Genomic DNA, 18,199 nt, shown 5'->3' with positions numbered 1-18,199 from the left:
CGGAGTTTCCAGGTTAGAAAGATTTCAATCAAAATGAGCATGTAGAGGGTGAAGACTGTGGACGGGTTTAGTGGCCGTTTGGATGGATCTATCTTTAGGATTTCTGCAGGATCGTCAGCCGGAACCCTTCCGAAAAGGACCATAGCAAAGATACTGCTTTAGGTTACTAGTTACAGTATTATAGCTGTGTGTTCGCCGATGGCGCTAGGGTTGGTCTTGATTTGGCGTTTTCGCCGTGGATTCGTACGATCCCGTAATGTTGGGATAGGTATGCGAGTATACTATGGGGTTGGGTATAGCAAAAGGGGTGTTCTGGGGCTAGTGGCGGGGCGTACAGGTCCCAAAATAAGAGTTCGTCCCTACTTGCTTGCCGGCGACGTAGTCTGTATTAGGTATCCGCCCGAGGCAGATGACCGCGCGCCTGTTCGTGATATAGTTCCTCGAGAATCATTGAAGTCGGACCTTTTCAAAACTAGCTAGAATCATACTGTAAACTCACAAAGTCATCAACTCTAAGCATTTGTCACAACAAAACAGAAATGTCCCCATGCTTCTGCAGCAGCAGATAAATGGCTGACCTCGATATACCGGATTCTGGGAAGTTCGCGTGGAATTACACAGAACGGAGAAAGACATAGCTTAGATAGTCAATCAAACAGGTGGGGGCATTTCCAAGGTTAGCAGAAGGGTGCTAAAGGTTTTGAGGCCTCTGGCCAACAGTACCTCTTTGTTCTTTCCGTGTATATATGTATATATTCTTCCTCTCTCTCCAATAAGTATCCACGATTATGTATCAAGTTCCCTTTCATTTCAATACATATCACCACCTGCTCTTGTTGCCCTCCTGATCTAAGATATTTTATATCGTTCGAAAATGAACGCCATTTTGTTCTTCTGCTCAACAGCGTTGGAGCTATCATGTTATTACCTCACATTCTAAGATAAATCCTTGGAAGGAGAAAACCATCGCTGAGGAGAAATGCTTCCCCAGAGTTACCCTCAACATGACCCGGGCTGAAATGGTAAGAAAGTTTTGCCTGGTTCACGTCTCTGCTGGTTTGCAATCGTCGTATTTCCCAAGGAAGTAGATCAAGTGGCCAACATCCTTCAACACAAATGATGAAGTTGCAACACCCTCAGAAACATCTCATGGTGTCTCACCTGCACTTTCATACTTTTTTCCAGTCACACAAATCTATCAAGTGAATGGACAAAGCTCGGTCCTTTCGCGACACAATATATTTCATCTATGGAACCTGAATTTTGTAAGGAGGGGGTGAAATGCCCTCCTTTAGAGCTTTCAGTCGCAAAGCCAATAGTTTGGAGGCATACCGGGTCATTGGAAGGAAACCAACCATGATCCACATGTTGGGCACTCCCGTTTCCCGGTAGGCGGTCTTATACTCGCCTTCTTCATCAATACCCCAAATAGGTCCGCATTGGCTGGCAATCTTCTCTCCAAGGGTGGCTCGAATAGAGTCGATCGTGTTCGAAAATCCGGTGGCAAAAACGACTAGGTCGAACTCCTTCTCGCGGCCGCCATTCAAGATCACCTTATCTTCAGTAAACTTCTCAATGAAGCCTGGCTCCACCTTAATGTTGCCATTGATAATTTCCTCGCAAGCACCGGCATCAAAGTAGAATCCGCCGTTCCGAGTCTGGCCTAGTGTGGAGTTGCCAGTATCGCGCTGCCCGCGCCATGTTCGCAGACCTCGAGCGTTCAGAGCTTCGAGTAGGGGTGTGTCGAGGTCCTCGAGAACTTTCGCAGTGCGCCTGGCGAGTTCCTCTCCGGGTCCAACTGGCGTAGAGAACATGAGTCGATCCTGTACGTTGGTATCGGGGAGGTTTCCATTCTTGTCGGGCGCGTAACCTCCCAGCATGCGTGGAACAGAATGGGTCAAAGACATAACGTAGGTCGGTGACCGCTGGACGAGGGTCACATCAATTCCCAGGCGGGCGCACTCGTAAGCTGTGTCAAAGCCCGAGGATGAGGTACCGACGACGCAGACCTTCTGTCCGACAAAGTCACGGGCGCTCTTGTGGGCGCTGGAGTGACGGACCACGCCTCGGAATTCAGCCATCCCAGGCACAGCCGGCATGGAAGGGAGACCGCATAAAGATGTTGCCATGATGAGTTGTTTAGGGTGCAGTGTACGAGACTCCTTGCCTTCTTTGTTGATTACAACGGTCCACTTACCCGCACTGTCCTGCTCGGCCTTCACGACCTCCGATTTCGTCCAGACATTGAGTTCCAAAGCGGAGGCATACCACTTCATGTATAGACCCTGCTTCTGAGCCGGGGTATAGGTGGGCCAATATTGAGGGTATTTGAAGTATGGTAGGGCATCGGGCCAGTGAGGGAAGTGCAGTGAAAGATATTCATAACGCTTCTTCCAGATATCTCCGATTTCATCGCTACGTTCGATGATCAGGTTTTCCATACCAAGTGCTTTCAAGCGTGCTGCCATAGCCAAACCGCTAGTAGAACTAATTTAATTTTATATCGTGGAGCTCTCAGGTATGGATTCTTACTTTTGGCCACCACCGATGATCAGCACCTCGGGGTCAACAGTGTTGATAGCCTCGGATCTCTCACTCTCCCAGCTAGTGACACCGATCATATGTCCATCTGGTGCAGCCTGCTCGGGGAATTGCTTGAGACTCTCGGCAACGGTATGCATGGTGTAAAGTCTCCAGCCATTTTGAGTGAGTACTGCGTTGATGACGGCCGAAGCAAAGACAATCTCAGTCTCAAATGATACAACAAATTGCAGCTGAGCGAAATCAGGGTATGGGCGAGACACGGAAGGCGCAGGCTCGAGAAAGTTGAAATGTCTAGCCTTGGTTTGAGGCAGAAGGTCGACAGCGGCTTTTAAGATGGCCTCTTTGAAGTTGAATGTGCGGAAGTCCCAGGTAAATGAGAGCTTGTCACGCCACACGCCTATACATCTGAAGTTAGTTGAAGTCGATTTTTTCGGATCTTGTCTGTGAAGGGTCTCACCATAATCAAGGAACAGCTCAGCGAAAGCTTGCGCATCTCCCTCTGATGTGGCTGTAGAGAGACGCGCTACGATACTCTCGGCCTCCTTTTGAGCATTGCAATCAATCGGGATCTCAACGCCTAGAGTGCTGGTAGTGGGGAGACTATGGTTGTACTTGAAATTGTACATGAAATCGTCTGCGACGGGCTTTAGGACCTGGTCGTGGTTGAGCACCGTGCTCTTAGACTGGAGAGTATACTTAGAGGTGGGATCGGTGCCAGCGGGTTCCTGAACGCATCCTTGAATGTAAGGTGCCATTTTCTCATATTATGGTGGGAAGGAAATATGCTGAAAAGGTGCCTCTTAGGCAATATTCACAGTCTGATCTCACGAAAATGCGAATGCCTCAGAGACTCTGATATATACCGTTAAACGAAAGGATTGAATTATATATTTACCTATTATATACATATGTGTCTATTATATAGATCTACTGTGAGTTCACAAGACTAAGAAGTTGGTGAAATCTCCTAATTGGGAAAGTAGCGGCGCATTCCAACCGTATTGAGTCTTATATCAACGCTCCGCACACTACGCGATTGACCCTTGCATCTGCTCACATGTTAATCCTTGACTTGCTGTTTCCGGTTCATTCTGGACTTGCCCCGTGGGAATATTCGCCCGATATTACCTTACCGGGTGCGAGTGACTCAGAAGAAGCCGATCCTTGTCTAGGCCAGCGAGAAGGTAATGGAGATAGATACCAGTTTAGAGGTGTCCGGGCAAGTTTTTCCATAAGTCTACGTACACATTGAGCAAAGTACCTTCACGGATTGCCACCACAGAGAGTGTCGTCGTCTAAAATAGAAAGCGATCGACGTGGTTTGCGACAGCTCCTTTATTCCCCAATAGCAGTCATGCCATCCATATTCCCAGCCAATTCAGCATTTTTCTTTTTTACCGTGGTTAAATTATATGCGCCGGCATGTGGCTGATCAAAACGCTGGAAATTGCTTTATCGCGAAGATCAACGGTCCATAGAGTGCTCCGAAGCGGCTACAAGGCCGATTTTGATTGAAGGGTTCTACCATAAACTTGGAACATGATACAGCTCTTCTACACGTGCCATGAAATTTGAGATGAAGTTTACTCTATATACATTTTCCCTCCTCTTTTATATATGCAATACCTTCATAAATTACTCCATTATAGGCAGACCATTGTCGTCGAAGTATACGGGCAAACCCTTGCGGAATGAGTACTGCAGAGCAGCGCAGATCTTGCCCGCCTCAAAGGCATCCTCTGGTTGACAAGTCAAGGGCTTGTCATCAAGCACTGCATCAGAAAACTCGGCAAGATCAGTGAGAAACGTCGCATCAAAGAGAGTGAACGCATCAGGCACGGATTGTGAGCGAATTCCCAGATGATCGCGAATCTCAACATTCGAGTTCGCGCTGATGATCGAATGTCCCTTGGTGCCACACAACCGAGTAGTGTCCTCGAAACCGCTAGTGAGCGTGCGACCCAGGTAAGTCTTAAAAATTTTGCCATTGGCAAATTCTACCAGGCCCCATGCATTGTCGGCATCACCATACTTGGCTAATTCCCCGTAAACAGCCAACTGGCCAAAGGCAATGACTCTGTTGACTTGCTTCTTGGGGTTGGGGAGATTTGATTTGACATCCAATAGGTATCGTCCGGCGTCGACCTAGTGCCGTGTTAGTAGATAGGACAGTGAGCGAAAGAATAATACTGGAACTCACGGTGTGGATGCCAAAATCAAGGAAGATGCCGCCAGATTGCTCAGAAAAGGACACAAAAAAGGCTAAACAGAATGGTCTGCCTATTAGCCTATATGGAAAACAACAAGTGGCGGCTAACAGGGCCATACCATTAGGATCTGCTTGATCGAGACCAGTCGTCTCCACAGCATGAATTTCACCCAAATCTCCATTATCGATCAGGGCCTTGGCCTGCCGGTAGGACTTGTCATCTGGCGCGAGTCAGTCTCTGAAATCCGCAAAGGGCGGGACAAAGGTTTACTTACACCGGCGAGTGAAGGGAACGAGGAACTTGAGGTCAGGTCTGGAAGCAGACTTCTCGACAACTGCCTTGGTAGTAGCGATGTCCACAGAGACAGGCTTTTCGCACATGACATGCAAGTCTAGATCAAGGGCCTGCAGGATCAAAGGCGCGTGTGTAGCAGTCGCGGTGCAGATGAGGACGGCCTCAGCGCCGCTGTTCTTCAGGCATTCTTGAGGGTCTGAGTAGTACTTTACAGACGGGGGCAGATTCTCTGCGGCCCACTTATCGGTGCCAGGCTTTGTGTCGCAGACGGCGACGAGTTCGATGCGAGGCTGCTGGAAAGCGAGGATGCGGGCTCGAAGAACTCCCAGGCGGCCGAGGCCAAAAAGCGCAAACTTTACACGGCGGTCTCCGTGCGACATGGTTCGTGTCTGTGATGAGATCATGTTTTTGTAAACGACAACACGGTGGTGGTGGTTATTGCGGCGTATGTGATGTAATGAACAGAAAACGTCTCGCCAAGCGGTAGATTGTGGCTTTCCGCGGTCTGAGATCGGGGTTTTATATTAATCTTTGGTCCCTGCTCTGGGCCAGACCTATACTATCAGTCGGCGCAACACCAGGCTTCTCCGCAAGACACTATCCGAATTCGATACATCTTGTGTCATCCAAAAACCAACAAGGGAAACCTGAGAATCGCCGGCTGCAGATCATCGCTGCTCGTTTGACCAATTTGACAACGGGGCTTTTCGAATGGCGGCAACATTCATGCAGGGTTATCAGGAATTACCGAAAGTAGTAACTCGCCGCCGAGAACTGCCTCGTCGGGGGTATATCCGGGACTCAGTTCAGTCGCCGCGAAATTGCAGAGTACAGTCAAGAACAATCTCATATTCTTTGAAGATGAGATTGAATTTAATCCGTGGCATTAGTATCACATCGAGCTATCCATTGGATAACTTCTCATTCCTTATTCAGATCCATACCCATGCCATGCCACCACCCCCACGCCACCTTCAATTGCTCCGCACTTAACGTGGGATGCGCATGTCCATCCTACAAGTTCATTAGTACGTACATCAAGATGGCCTGATGAAGATGCATCAAATATTCCAGGCTGGTATCATTACTCCCAATACACTTCGTCAATTCGTCTTCAACCGAACCAAGACCATTCTCCGTTGCAACATGCGCTCGAGAGTAAGCCAGAATTTTATACCGTCTCTTTTCGTTATTAATTACAACAAAAACTGCTCAATTAAGCAGGCCATGGGGACCTAGAAGCAAGCTCGTCCTAAACAAGCTGTTTCGTGCTCACAATCTTTCAGTTGTCGCGTATTACATTCTACTTTAGCCAAGATAGAGTTTATTGATCAGCAGATTTAACCTTTTAAGTCTATCAAAATGGCATTTCTCCTAGAGACCCAAATTTGGGGACGTCACTGCTTGTACCAGTCATCGAAACCGAGATCCCATCCAAACAGAGGCGTATTGATACGCTTCGCCTTTCCTTGTGCAGCCAGACCATTGAGAACATCCATATCTTCGCAGGAAAGAGAAACAATCTGACTGTTGCTCACGATTCGGCTTTCTTTAATCGACTTTGGCAGTACAACAACGCCCCTGTTGACGTGGTAGCTAATGAGTACCGCGGCGGGTGAAACATCATTCTTCTTAGCGATATCCTGGATTGCGGATTCGGACATGAGCGGAGCGCCTAAATATAGCGAAGTTAGCTGGAGTTACCTCATGGAAACTCCTCCTAGCTTATCAAAGAGCACTGACCTTCGGAGCCAAGTGGTGAGTACGCCTCGAGGAGAATATCATGCTTGTCGCACCACTCCTTCAGTGCGTGCTGAGGAAGGAAAGGATGTAATTCGACTTGATTGACAGCCGGGACCACAGTCCACTTCTTTTTGAGCTCCTCTAGATAGGGAATTGACCAGTTGGCCACGCCAATCGCCTTCACTTTGCCGGCCTTGTATACCTCCTCCATCTGGCGCCAGGTCTCATTCTGGTCCCAGGATCGGTCGACAGATCGTGTGCCATCGGGATTGACAGGTAGAAGTGCGCTCGACTCGTTCTATGCGTACAATTTAGCTATACAAAGATCGTGCTGAAGGGAAATAGCGGCTTAACTTACAGGAACAAGTCGGACTGGCCAGTGGATAAGCTGATGTCTGTGTTAGCCGAGCTACTGACAGCCGTACCGCATGTGTCCAAGGGAGAAGAGGATTGATACGTAGAGATCGAGGTAGTCTGTGCCTAAAGTGTCAAGTGTCTTTTGGAGACCTTCCGCAACATGAGACTGGTGAGTGTTCCATAGCTTGCTGGTGATGAAGATGCTTTCACGAGGCACACCACTATCCTTGATACCCTGGCCGACTTCATGCTCGTTTCCTAGATATCTCTTTAGACCCCACCCCATAGACTTGCTTGTGTTTCTTTCCACAACCCACCGTAGATCCTATCATTTATTAGCCAGGGTTATGCGCTGCAAAAGATACATGGGGATCTTACAGGGCTGCGTCAATGTGACTATATCCGTTCTTGAGGGCGAACGAGACTGCTTGGCGTACCTGACCAGGTTCAGATCTCCAAGTGCCTGGGTATCTTGTCAGCAATCGCCGTCAAGGCCCGCATAAACCAGCGCTTGAATCATACCAAGTCCAACGGCGGGGATCTGGGCGCCGGTGTTAAGCTTGAAATGCGTCGAGGGTGTCATATGGATTTTGGTGGAAAATAATGGGAGTATAATACCGAAATTCATGGGCCTGTGGCTTTATACTACGTGATACATATGTAGCTTTTGATTCCCATCTGTTCACGGCGCAACACGGCGCAACACGGCGCAACACGGCGCAACCTTCCATATACAGTAATATTGTGCCCATGTGGAGTAGAAACAAAAGATGGGGTAGAGGGTCTAGTCCCAAGACCTCAGGGCAAAGAACAAACAATAGAGCCTTACTTCTTGGTTGTTTCTCGGATATAGGATCCCGAGCTATATCACGGCGCCTTACTCCGGAGAAAGATGCAGAACTATTTCCGACACCCGGCTGGCCTGGCAATTATCAACCCACATGGAGGGGACCTTTGGTGTGATCTTGATCGACAATAACATATTATATACAGAAAGCAAAATAGGGCCTCAACGCCAGTGCAACATTTAGAATAATATAGTTATTTCGACCAAAACATCTATAAAGTGATTTGAAACCCATTGACTGCTTTAGTTGAGCCTATCAAGGAATAACCCAGCATGATTGCAGTTCGAGCTGGTCGATTCCTTGCCATATGACTTGTTCCATGCCATAACTGATGTAGTTGCCTTCTCACAAGGAATGCGGGCCTGGACCTGACCCGTCCACAGGTGGGTGGACCTGGAGGAGCTGAGTCATCGCTGATCGGACCAGTGGACCGATTGTGACGCCATCTTCCCCCCGGAGCCTTTGTCTCTTGTATGCCCCAAGACTCATCCATACTACAATTCCATTATCGCATAGAACTACACTACTTCCAAGGTTCCTTCTGAAAAAAGGGTGAATAAGAGCCCATCAGATGCAGCATGGCTCTACCGCCATACAGGTATGTCTTTCCAATTCATGTTTGGCGGCTATTCGGAGGTGTTAATAGCTCTAAAGTGATCATCCCAACGACTCGGACTACTCAAAGATCGGAAAGGGACCACTTGTGAACATAAAATGCGAGTATGATGACTACAAAGATAATGATTTTGTTCCTCGTGGAGCCCGTCACAATGCGCGACAAAGGCCGCGCCCCTGCTTGGCAAGTGCTCTGAGGAAAGGACTCTGCGCTTTCGTGATAACTGGTTTTATCATTTATCACCTGGGATTACCATATAGTATGATCTGTTCAGCCTGATCCTGTGCTGTTACTGACATGTATATGATCTCCAGGCTCACCCTCCACTGAAATACACCCGCCCCCGCACGCGGAAGCGCCCGCGCTTTGCCAGTCGCAAGAGTGTATCCATGCTGCATCAAACATCCTATACAATCTAGATCCCAATTTTAAGGATGCGGATCCCTGTACGAACTTCGATCAGTATGTCTGTGGTGGATGGAGAGAGAGTCATGACATGCGACCCGATCAGGGGTCTATCTTTGCAGGTACAATTATGGAAGAGAATGCTCAGACCCGACTGCGTCACATCTTGGAGCGTACAGAGCCACCCCAGCCGTCGGATGTTGATAATTTCAAGAAGCTCAAATCTGCTTACGATGCATGCTTGGATGAGGCTACGGTCTCTAAGCGGGGTAGCAAGCCATTGACTGATATTCTGGATGACTTGAAGAATATTTACCCTGCAAAGACGGGCCTTGTGAAAGGTGCCCAGGATCACTTGACCAATGCTCTTCTCTATCTGATGAATGCTGGTGTCGAGGCTCTGGCTTCATCTGGTGTTACCGTGAGTTTCTGCCTAACCCATGTTCTGTGGGATCACCTTCTGACTTTTGATAGCCCGACGACCGAGACCCTGACAATGTTGTGATCATGATTTCACCTCCTCGGGCAATCGGACTTCCCGCACGAGAATATTATAATAATACAAAGACGGTTGCTGAATACACAACTGTCTTGCAAGAGGTCATCCGTGGTCTCGCTGGTGATGGGTTTGAAAAAGTCGCCGAGGACGTTGTGACCTTTGAGAAGAAGCTAGCCGACGTCACCCCTGATACTCAAACCCAGGAAGATGTCACCAAGTACTACAACCCTCTCAGCATCAAGGAAACCGAAGCACTGGTACCTGAAATTTCCTTCACTGATATCATTACATCTTTGGCGCCCCACGACTACAAGGGAGATCGTCTAATTGTTGGATCGCCCTCTTACATGAAGGCATTGTCTGGACTATTGAAAGATACACCCAGAGAGACCGTTCTGCTATTTTTGCAGTGGAAGCTCATTCAAGAGTATGCAAGCGTGATTGAAGATGACTCTGTTGAGCCTCTGCGGCGTTTCAAGAATGAGCTTGTTGGTAAAGAGCCCCAGGCTAAAGAGGAGCGATGGCGCCAGTGCCTGGTACGTCTCGACGAAGGGCTTGGTTGGAGTCTCAGCCGATTCTATGTTCTCGATTCCTTCTCCGAAGGCTCCAAAAAGCTCGGTGATCAGATCGTGTCCGATATCAAAGAGCGATTCATCTTTACTCTCGACCAAACTAGCTGGATGTCTCCCGATGTCCGAAAGTTGGGCATTGAGAAGGTTGAGAACATCGTCCAGAAGATCGGATTCCCGACCAAGAGCCCCAACGTTCTGGATCCAGAGGATGTAAAGAAATACTATCGCGATCTGGAAGTGTCCAATAATACTTTCTTCGAGAACGAAGTCGCCGTTGCGAGATTCCGACTTCGCGATGAATGGTCTAAGCTTGGAAAACCTACTGACCGGGACGAATGGGACATGACTGCGCCGACCGTCAACGCTTACTACAACCCGCCCGGGAATGAAATTGTTTTCCCTGCTGGTATCATGCAGCCACCTGCGTTTTATGGCCCTGCCGCTCCGTTGTACCTAGCTTATGGCGCGTTCGGTGCCGTTAGCGGCCACGAGCTTTCCCATGGTATGTTTAGTTCCTTCTCGCCCCCAATGATTTTGATTGACTAATGCAATGTAGCTTTCGATTCCACCGGTCGTCACTACGATGAGAATGGGAACTACACCAACTGGTGGGACGATAAGACGGTCGATGCATTTGAAGAACGAGCTCAATGCTTCGTTGACCAGTATTCCAAATTTACTGTTACTGGTCCCGAAGGCAAGGTCCTCCATGTGAACGGACGGTTGACATTAGGTGAGAACATCGCCGACGCTGGAGGCTTAACTGCTTCGTTCCATGCTTGGAAGAAACACGACGAGTCTCAGCCTGATCTTCACCTTCCGGGGTTGGAGAAGTTCACTAAAGAGCAGCTGTTCTTTATCTCCTATGGTAATTGGTGGTGTGGGAAGACAACTAAGGAGGCTGCCGAGCAGGCGATCTATAATGATCCCCATGCGCCCAAGTCGGCGCGCATCATCGTAAGTTTTTTGTGTACAGTATACTGTTTTGGTCTAAGCTGACTATTGCCCTAGGAAACCATGGCCAACTCTAGGGAGTTCAAGGATGCCTTTAGTTGCCCAGAGAAGAAGCCGACTTGTAAGCTCTGGTGATTCTGGATGTTTGACAACATATCGTATTTTGGATTTAGTGTCCTCTACCTAGGTAGGTAAAATGTGTTGGTAATATTAGTCACTCGGATCCTTTTTCAAAATTTCTGCGCCGCTTAGACTTACTCATCCAAATACAAAGGGAGGGTCAAGTAAAAATTAGCGTGAGCGAAACGGGACGCTTTTGCACGTCAAAACCAAATACCTTACTCGACGGCTACAACTACATCCACATATCTTTAATCATGTATACTATAAGAAAGTCTCGGTCTAAAAGATCGAAACCCTACAGCGGATATGGGCAGTGATCGCCCAGCCAAAAGCAGGAAAATCAACCTTGTTATATACATGTAAGAAGACAGTGGAGCGAGGCAAAGGATTTGAATCCTCGATCAGCAGGGCTCGAGCCCCTTCACCGTTTATGGAGTAGTGTCGTTTGACATGTTCGATTCCAAGCTTTTGATATCGATTGGATCGACTTGATCGACATGTGACGTTTAAACGTTTGGGGAAATATTTTGTGAATGGAGGAATTTGATTAGGGCACGGAGATAAACCGAAATTAGTATGGAGCTGAAGTACGATATATGGAGATTGGCCACCGATCCTAATTATGTTCCAATTATCCTAATATATTCTAGGATAAGTACGCGGTTCTCTGTATTTGATTTACATATTAATAACTAAATGATCTGATCATCATGTGAGACTCATTGTTGCGCTAGGAGACTAAAAGAGTTAAAGTAAGTAAAGTACTTAAGGTGACTAGGTGACTAGAACGATACGACAATGTAAGGCAACCAATCTGGATTAACTAGGGTATTGCTGATTTTAATTTAATTTATAGTAAAAAGGTCACTCAACCCTCTGTATATACAACATTGTATTTGAAATTTCTTATTCGTTACTATTTGTTTGTTATTTGTTAATATTCTCCTTGTTCATAGTATACCCAGGTAGAATCAATTTTGAGGAAATCTGAGCCGATCTCACATACCCAAGATCTGTCAAGCGTCTGACTTGACGAATTTTCCAAGTGGAGTCGAAAATAACGGGCGTAATTAATCAGGTGTAGACTAGTTTAAGAATGTACTATACTCTAATGTAGAATAGTACAATAATGTATAATATCGAAGAATTGTTAGCCAACCAAATATCTTAGACAGTTCTCACTATTTTGATGACCTATCATTTGTACAACTTGGACAATACATACATGTACGTTTTGTAGGAGAACATCACAACCAAATGAAGTGCAGAATAATAGCTCAGATATACAAGTATAATATTATATTACAGAAATAAATGAAACTATCGAACTCGAACCAAAATATCAAAAGCAAGGCCAAGACCCCCCCAAAAAAGGAGCAGTTCGTAGCTCATTTCATTCCCGCCGCGTCGGGTCAATCTCCACAAAAACAGAGCTGTCCGATTCCCTGTATTTTCTTTTTCTCCCTTTCTCTTACTGACCTCATAGGTTCTTTATGTTGCTTTGATACTTGGTCAATCCCCTGGCCCCCCCTCCGTTTTGACGGGAGTATACCAACTCTTCGATATGGAGCCTTTTTCTCCTATCGAACCATTCAAAGATGCCTTCCTTGGTCCTCAGGTCGAAATCAATGAACTACCTTCCAATCTGCGACGTGCCAATACAGTGGCCCCAGGAACTATAAAAAGAAATCTAGAGTTGAAAGCAGCTCGTGAAAGGACAGCAACGGGGGTACCTGTCAAGGGGAGTCATGAATTATTAGGCAAACTACAACGATCCCAAACACATCGCCCACTAGTGGCGCGTCCACCCGGAAGGAAAGCAGGTCATTTCACAGTTCGAAGTGTCGGCCAAAATGGCAAGATCTTCCTCAGGTAATAATCAAATCCATCGGCTTATTGTAACACCTTCTGTGTGTGTCACATCCATGCTAAATCTACCATACTAGACCAATTGCCAATCCACAAGGCCCACACCCTGCACCCTTCCCCATCGACTCGAAACCAAATCTTCTTCAGCCGCGTCATGCACCTACCCGCGACGACCCGTCCAGGTGGTCCAGCTCCCAGCTCGAAGAGCTACGCCCGCGTGTACACCCCAACCCCAACCCCGACCCCGTCTTCTCCGACTTCCCTCCTCCCGACCTTTCGAGTACGCACCGCGCAAGACCGAATTCATTTTCCACTCTCGAGGAACAGCAATCCACCGCCGGGCCTGGAAAACGTGGGGAGTTGCGTATCGTGATCGATAGATCCGAGGACCGTCCGAGGTCTGCAGATGAGAGTTCTACCCTGGAGGCTCCCACTCCTCACTTTCGCTTCGGCACGCCGCGTTTCAATGAAGGTGCAATGATGCAGACTTCGGTCTATACGCGAACCTCCCTAGCGGACAACTTTCGGAATTCCACCCTGCTCGGTGGCATGGCGGACCCTTTGCCGGGTCTTCATAGTCCCTATGTGCGTGATTCCTTCTCACGGCACCGCCCGTCTTTTGCGATTTCTATGTTTTCGGGCACGGCTGCGGCTATTGATATGAGCCGCGCTTCGCCTGTTCCGCGAAATTCAATGGTTTATGAATTGAAAGAGCCGGTTGAGCCGTCGATCTATGAAACGCTGGTCTATGATATGGATGATGGATCTGTGGTGCGATACATTCCCGGCACGAAGGATATCAGTGCGGCCACGCCGGCCCGAATTGTTGCGCAAATCTCTTCCGAGTCCTTCATGGACTATGAGTTGGTCTCGGACTTCTTCTTGACATTCCGGTCATACCTGTCCACTTCCCATCTTTTGGCTCTTCTTCTGGCGCGGTTGAAATGGGCTATCAATCGGTTACAGGATGATGGGCGCATTATTAGGATCCGCACATTCGCTGCTTTGCGCCATTGGATTCTTAATTATTTTGTTGATGACTTTGTCACGAATTACGAACTAAGGAATCACTTTTGTGATACCATTAACGAGCTTTATTCAGAGGTCAGGTCGAGGGAGAATGGCGGTACGAGTGATCGCAAGATTCTCATTGATTTGAAGCGGTGCTGGAACGGAAAATGTTCCGTTTACTGGGCTTCGCCAGACTTGTCGCGGTCGTACAACGATCCGGAAACTCCAATTGTCCCTGGAAACATTCAGATTGATATACCCAAAACCGAAGAGCTGCAACAGAACATCCCCCTTCCTGGCTTGACCCCAACTGCAGATACCACGTTTCGTGAAAATCTTCCTTTCTCTACTCAGCATGATCGGAACGTTTCTGCTGCAACCGCACAGAGCATTCCACTGTCCACCAAAAGCGAGCAAAGCATGATGGCGCTATCATGTTCACTGCCCCCCAAATCCCCAAAGCGCTTTTCCATGTCAGCCTCGAAAGGCAAGGCGAACCGCCCGGTGGTATTGGCTTCCACAAAACCCAAGTCTCCATCCAGGTCTCACGAACAACCTATGTCACCCGGATCTCGGTACCCATACCACGGCCACGCACACAAGAGAAGTGGAAGCTTCTCGGACTCGGCGCGAGACGATCGACTACCGATGTTTGCAATGGAACCAGAATTGGGACCCGCGCCACAGGAGATGTTGGATCCCGTCAGCTTGATTCGCGGAGAGTTGTATCCTCCTGCGGAGTCATACATGACAATGATGGCACCGGACTCGCCTCCTCTTCCTCCCCCGTCGAAAAACACAAACCCTGATCGTCGAAGCACGCCATATGTACCAAAATCCGCGCCCAACTCGGGTGTGAGAACTATCATCGGCTCGATCAAGCGCGCGTTGCATACAAGGAACGGGGGACAGAGCGTCTCTGCTCGCATTGCGAATGCCCACGAGGCCTTTTCTTTGCCTTCTCGTGGAAAGACATCCGCTTTGCCAAGTGGCATGGCGTTCGGTTCTGAGTTTTATCGGGAGAGAAAGATGGCCGCTGTTCCCAAACGCCCGGCTAGAATTGATCTTCTTTGTGACGAGGTCCTAAAACAATACCGCCTGGCTATGAATAAGGAAGAATCCACGGCGCAGGATCGGCCGGCTGCATCAGGGCTTCAAAAGGACCTTCAGGAGCCTGCATCTCACTCCGCTCATCTTTTGCCCATGCACAACCCCCCTCAGGCCGAGTCCAAAATCCAAAGTGGTATCACCATGGGCAGCGGGTCCATCGTCATTGTGGATGACACTGGCTTTGAAATGCCTTTCATGACAGGAGCAGCGCAGGATCCAATGCCAGAAAATAATGATAGTGTCTATCCAACATCTGAATTCCGTGTGCCAGAGGACGCCGCTTCGATGCAAACGATACCAGTGGAAGGGGAATATCTCCGACCAGTTTGTTACAAAGCCGAAGACTCTGGAAGAGCACATCTGTCAAATGTGTTCTTCCCACCTCGTTCTCCCACCCCACAGCGATCCTCCTCTGTGGAACGTGTAACAACGCCCGTGAAAAAGAAGAACTCTCTGTCTCTTCGACTCAGAAAGTACGCATCATTTCAAAGCGGCATCTCGCGAACTCGGTATTCGATGAACAGCGAATCCACCGTCGGATCCACCCTGACGCAAGATCAAAATAGACAACAATCGGGCCCGTTTCTTCGCAGGCGCCGAGGCGGAAACCTGCGTCAAATGCAGACTGGAGATGAATACGAACATCCTTTAGGTCGAGACTCATTTGCATCCTGGGATGATTCGATTGCAGATGGGACGGCCTCCTCTGAGGGTGTCTCCAGGCCTCCTTCGACTCTGATTCCACCAAACCCCCGGTACTCGCTCGTTCAGCCACGTAATTCTCGACATATTAGACGCTCCTTTGAGTCGGTCATTGCGAAATTTGCGCAGATTCCAGATGACGATGACGGTGGCATTGAATCTACACTATTAAAGCTGGAGGGAAAGTGGGAGGGTCCATCCAATGCCGATAGAGACTCTAAATTTGTGCAACCAGGTGGATCTAATTCCAATCGGGAACAGCCATTGGTTCTTTGTGGACTTGAAACAGCCAAGCCTGACTGGGATGTTCTCTCGCGCAGGCGGCAGACGGATAAGTCTGCTTATTCCACAGTCGGGGGTCGACTAGCCCCCCCGAGACCATATTCTGATTCTGTGGCCGAGTCTGACGAGTCCTATAATTCTACTCCACTCCTCGAGAGAGGATTGACCGATGAGTCTATGAAATGGCAACCAACCAGCAATCCAGTTCAGTATGATTTGAACGGTGCTCCGCTCAGTCTCATATCCAGCCGTGATACTTCTGACTTGGTCTCATCACATCCCTCAATTCAAATTGTCCACGAAACTGATAGCATCCGTCGCATTCCTCCTGGCTCAACCATTCCCGCTTCTCACGAGGCTGGTCAGGTTACTCTGACACGTTTGTCGGCTCTGTCGTCTGATAACTCGGTTGATTTGATTGATCCTCGTGAATCTATGGGTCCACGACAATCTACAGACACCCGCAGTTTCGGCTCATCAGCTGTTGAAATTCCGCCTCATCCTCTAGCGCACCCTCCCTCTCCGCCAATGACCATCCAGCACCCTGGATCTTTCACTTCCTGCGTCTCACCACTCAACACAGTCTTGTTCCAGGCTCAGCCTCCGACACCCGACACATCCCCCAGACACAAAGAAGCAGCAACAGCTTCGCGACCTTTTAACATCCAGCAGGTTTCCAGCGATGTTTTATTTAACTCAGAAAACAACCCCCACGACCAAATTCCTACCAAATTCGTCCCCGACCACGTGCCCTTCGTTCTCGCCTGCGAATCAATCGTCCTGGCACAACAACTGACTCTAATCGAAATGGCCGCGCTCAGCGAAATCGACTGGCGAGACCTCGTCGAGATGAGATGGAGCAGCGCCTGCCCCTTGGTCACAAATTGGGTTGAGTTTCTGACATACGAAGAACGAAAAGGTATCGACTTGGTCGTTGGCCGCTTCAATCTGATGGTGAAATGGATATTATCTGAGATTGTCTTAACTCGTGATATTCACGAACGTGCTCGCACAATCATCAAATTCATCCATACAGCTGCTCATGCCCGCCGTATCTGCAATTACTCCACAATGCTCCAGATCGCTATTGCCCTCTCTTCGTCGGATTGCTCCCGCCTGCAAAGTACTTGGCAGCTCATTCCGATGGAGGATAAGCGCTTGTTCAAGGATATGGAGTGTTTGATTCAGCCAGTGCGCAATTTCAATGATTTGCGTGTTGAGATGGAGACCGCTAATTTGCAGGAAGGATGCATTCCCTTCATCGGTCAGTTTTACCTCCAAGTCCACTTACCAACTCTCAAATCGTCCTAACATCCTCCAGGTCTGTACGTCCACGACCTCACTTACAACGCCCAGAAACCCGCCCAAGTTAACAGCAATGACGGCGGTCTCCTGGTGAACTTCGAGCGCTATCGCACAGCAGCCCGCATCGTCAAGAGTCTTCTCCGTCTCATCGACGCCAGCACGAAATACAGATTCGAGCCCGTGCAGGGCATCGTCGAGCGGTGCTTGTGGATTGCTTGTCTTCCTGAAGAGGAGATTTCCGCTCGCAGCAAAGCGCTCGAATGACCTCTCGTTTTTATATTTCCTTGGTCCTTTGCATCTATATCCCCATTTATTTATCTTGGTTTCTGTTCTACTTATACCCCCGTTCCAGAGACTTGGTCTTCTGCTATACTTTTGCACCGCCCTTTTGTGTCGGTTAATATCTTTCTTTTGGATTTCTTTTTGTTCAATATGAACTCGTTTCGATTGGAGATTCTGTGAATTCAGTCCACCTCTCTCTTGTTCAAGGTGGGTCTTCCCGCCGTCTCGTCAGGTCAAGTCACGACCTCGTCGGCAATGAAATACTGGAATGGGGACGGTACCACAGGGGAGTGTCGGCCATCTTCATTCCTATCTGTTCGATTGTATGTGCGCTTTGCGACTCGTCCTCTAGCGTCGCCATCATTATTTTGGGGTTTTTAGGGTCTTGTTTCTCAGCCTTCCTTTTGGTTTGGGAACAATGGCCCTTGACAGCGTGCATCAGCGTGGCATATTAGCATATATTTTTTCAGGGT

General features: G+C 48.4%; 5 protein-coding genes across 5 annotated transcripts; 2 read left to right on the top strand and 3 right to left on the bottom strand.

Annotated features, from left to right (window-relative positions):
• Positions 1–1,247: 1,247 nt before the first annotated feature.
• N7529_005513 (flavin-containing monooxygenase) lies at positions 1,248–3,299 on the bottom strand (the record flags this gene model as incomplete). Its single annotated transcript, XM_057241040.1, has 3 exons — positions 1,248–2,478; positions 2,533–2,941; positions 3,002–3,299. The coding sequence occupies 3 exons, from the start codon at positions 3,297–3,299 to the stop codon at positions 1,248–1,250; spliced, it is 1,938 nt and encodes a 645-aa protein (XP_057096399.1).
• Positions 3,300–4,179: 880 nt separating this feature from the next.
• On the bottom strand, positions 4,180–5,428 carry N7529_005512 (putative NAD binding Rossmann fold oxidoreductase; the record flags this gene model as incomplete). The annotated part of the gene is made up of 4 exons (XM_057241039.1): positions 4,180–4,689; positions 4,745–4,806; positions 4,873–4,974; positions 5,029–5,428. 4 exons carry the CDS (start codon positions 5,426–5,428, stop codon positions 4,180–4,182), a joined length of 1,074 nt encoding a protein of 357 aa, XP_057096398.1.
• Positions 5,429–6,445: 1,017 nt separating this feature from the next.
• On the bottom strand, positions 6,446–7,731 carry N7529_005511 (putative glycerol dehydrogenase (GCY1); the record flags this gene model as incomplete). The annotated part of the gene is made up of 6 exons (XM_057241038.1): positions 6,446–6,723; positions 6,792–7,089; positions 7,150–7,186; positions 7,217–7,414; positions 7,527–7,611; positions 7,671–7,731. 6 exons carry the CDS (start codon positions 7,729–7,731, stop codon positions 6,446–6,448), a joined length of 957 nt encoding a protein of 318 aa, XP_057096397.1.
• Positions 7,732–8,567: 836 nt separating this feature from the next.
• N7529_005510 (M13 family metallopeptidase) lies at positions 8,568–11,177 on the top strand (the record flags this gene model as incomplete). Its single annotated transcript, XM_057241037.1, has 6 exons — positions 8,568–8,594; positions 8,682–8,871; positions 8,927–9,438; positions 9,492–10,590; positions 10,645–11,045; positions 11,100–11,177. 6 exons carry the CDS (start codon positions 8,568–8,570, stop codon positions 11,175–11,177), a joined length of 2,307 nt encoding a protein of 768 aa, XP_057096396.1.
• A 1,552-nt stretch (positions 11,178–12,729) lies between these two features.
• On the top strand, positions 12,730–17,708 carry N7529_005509 (mitotic regulator LTE1; the record flags this gene model as incomplete). Its single annotated transcript, XM_057241036.1, has 3 exons — positions 12,730–13,037; positions 13,112–17,403; positions 17,461–17,708. 3 exons carry the CDS (start codon positions 12,730–12,732, stop codon positions 17,706–17,708), a joined length of 4,848 nt encoding a protein of 1,615 aa, XP_057096395.1.
• Between the last annotated feature and the right edge of the window lie 491 nt (positions 17,709–18,199).

Source organism: Penicillium soppii (assembly GCF_028829465.1).
Source record: "Penicillium soppii strain IBT 18220 chromosome Unknown utg000005l, whole genome shotgun sequence".
Taxonomy (NCBI): domain Eukaryota; kingdom Fungi; phylum Ascomycota; class Eurotiomycetes; order Eurotiales; family Aspergillaceae; genus Penicillium; species Penicillium soppii.
This window is presented reverse-complemented; position numbering and strand designations above follow the sequence as displayed.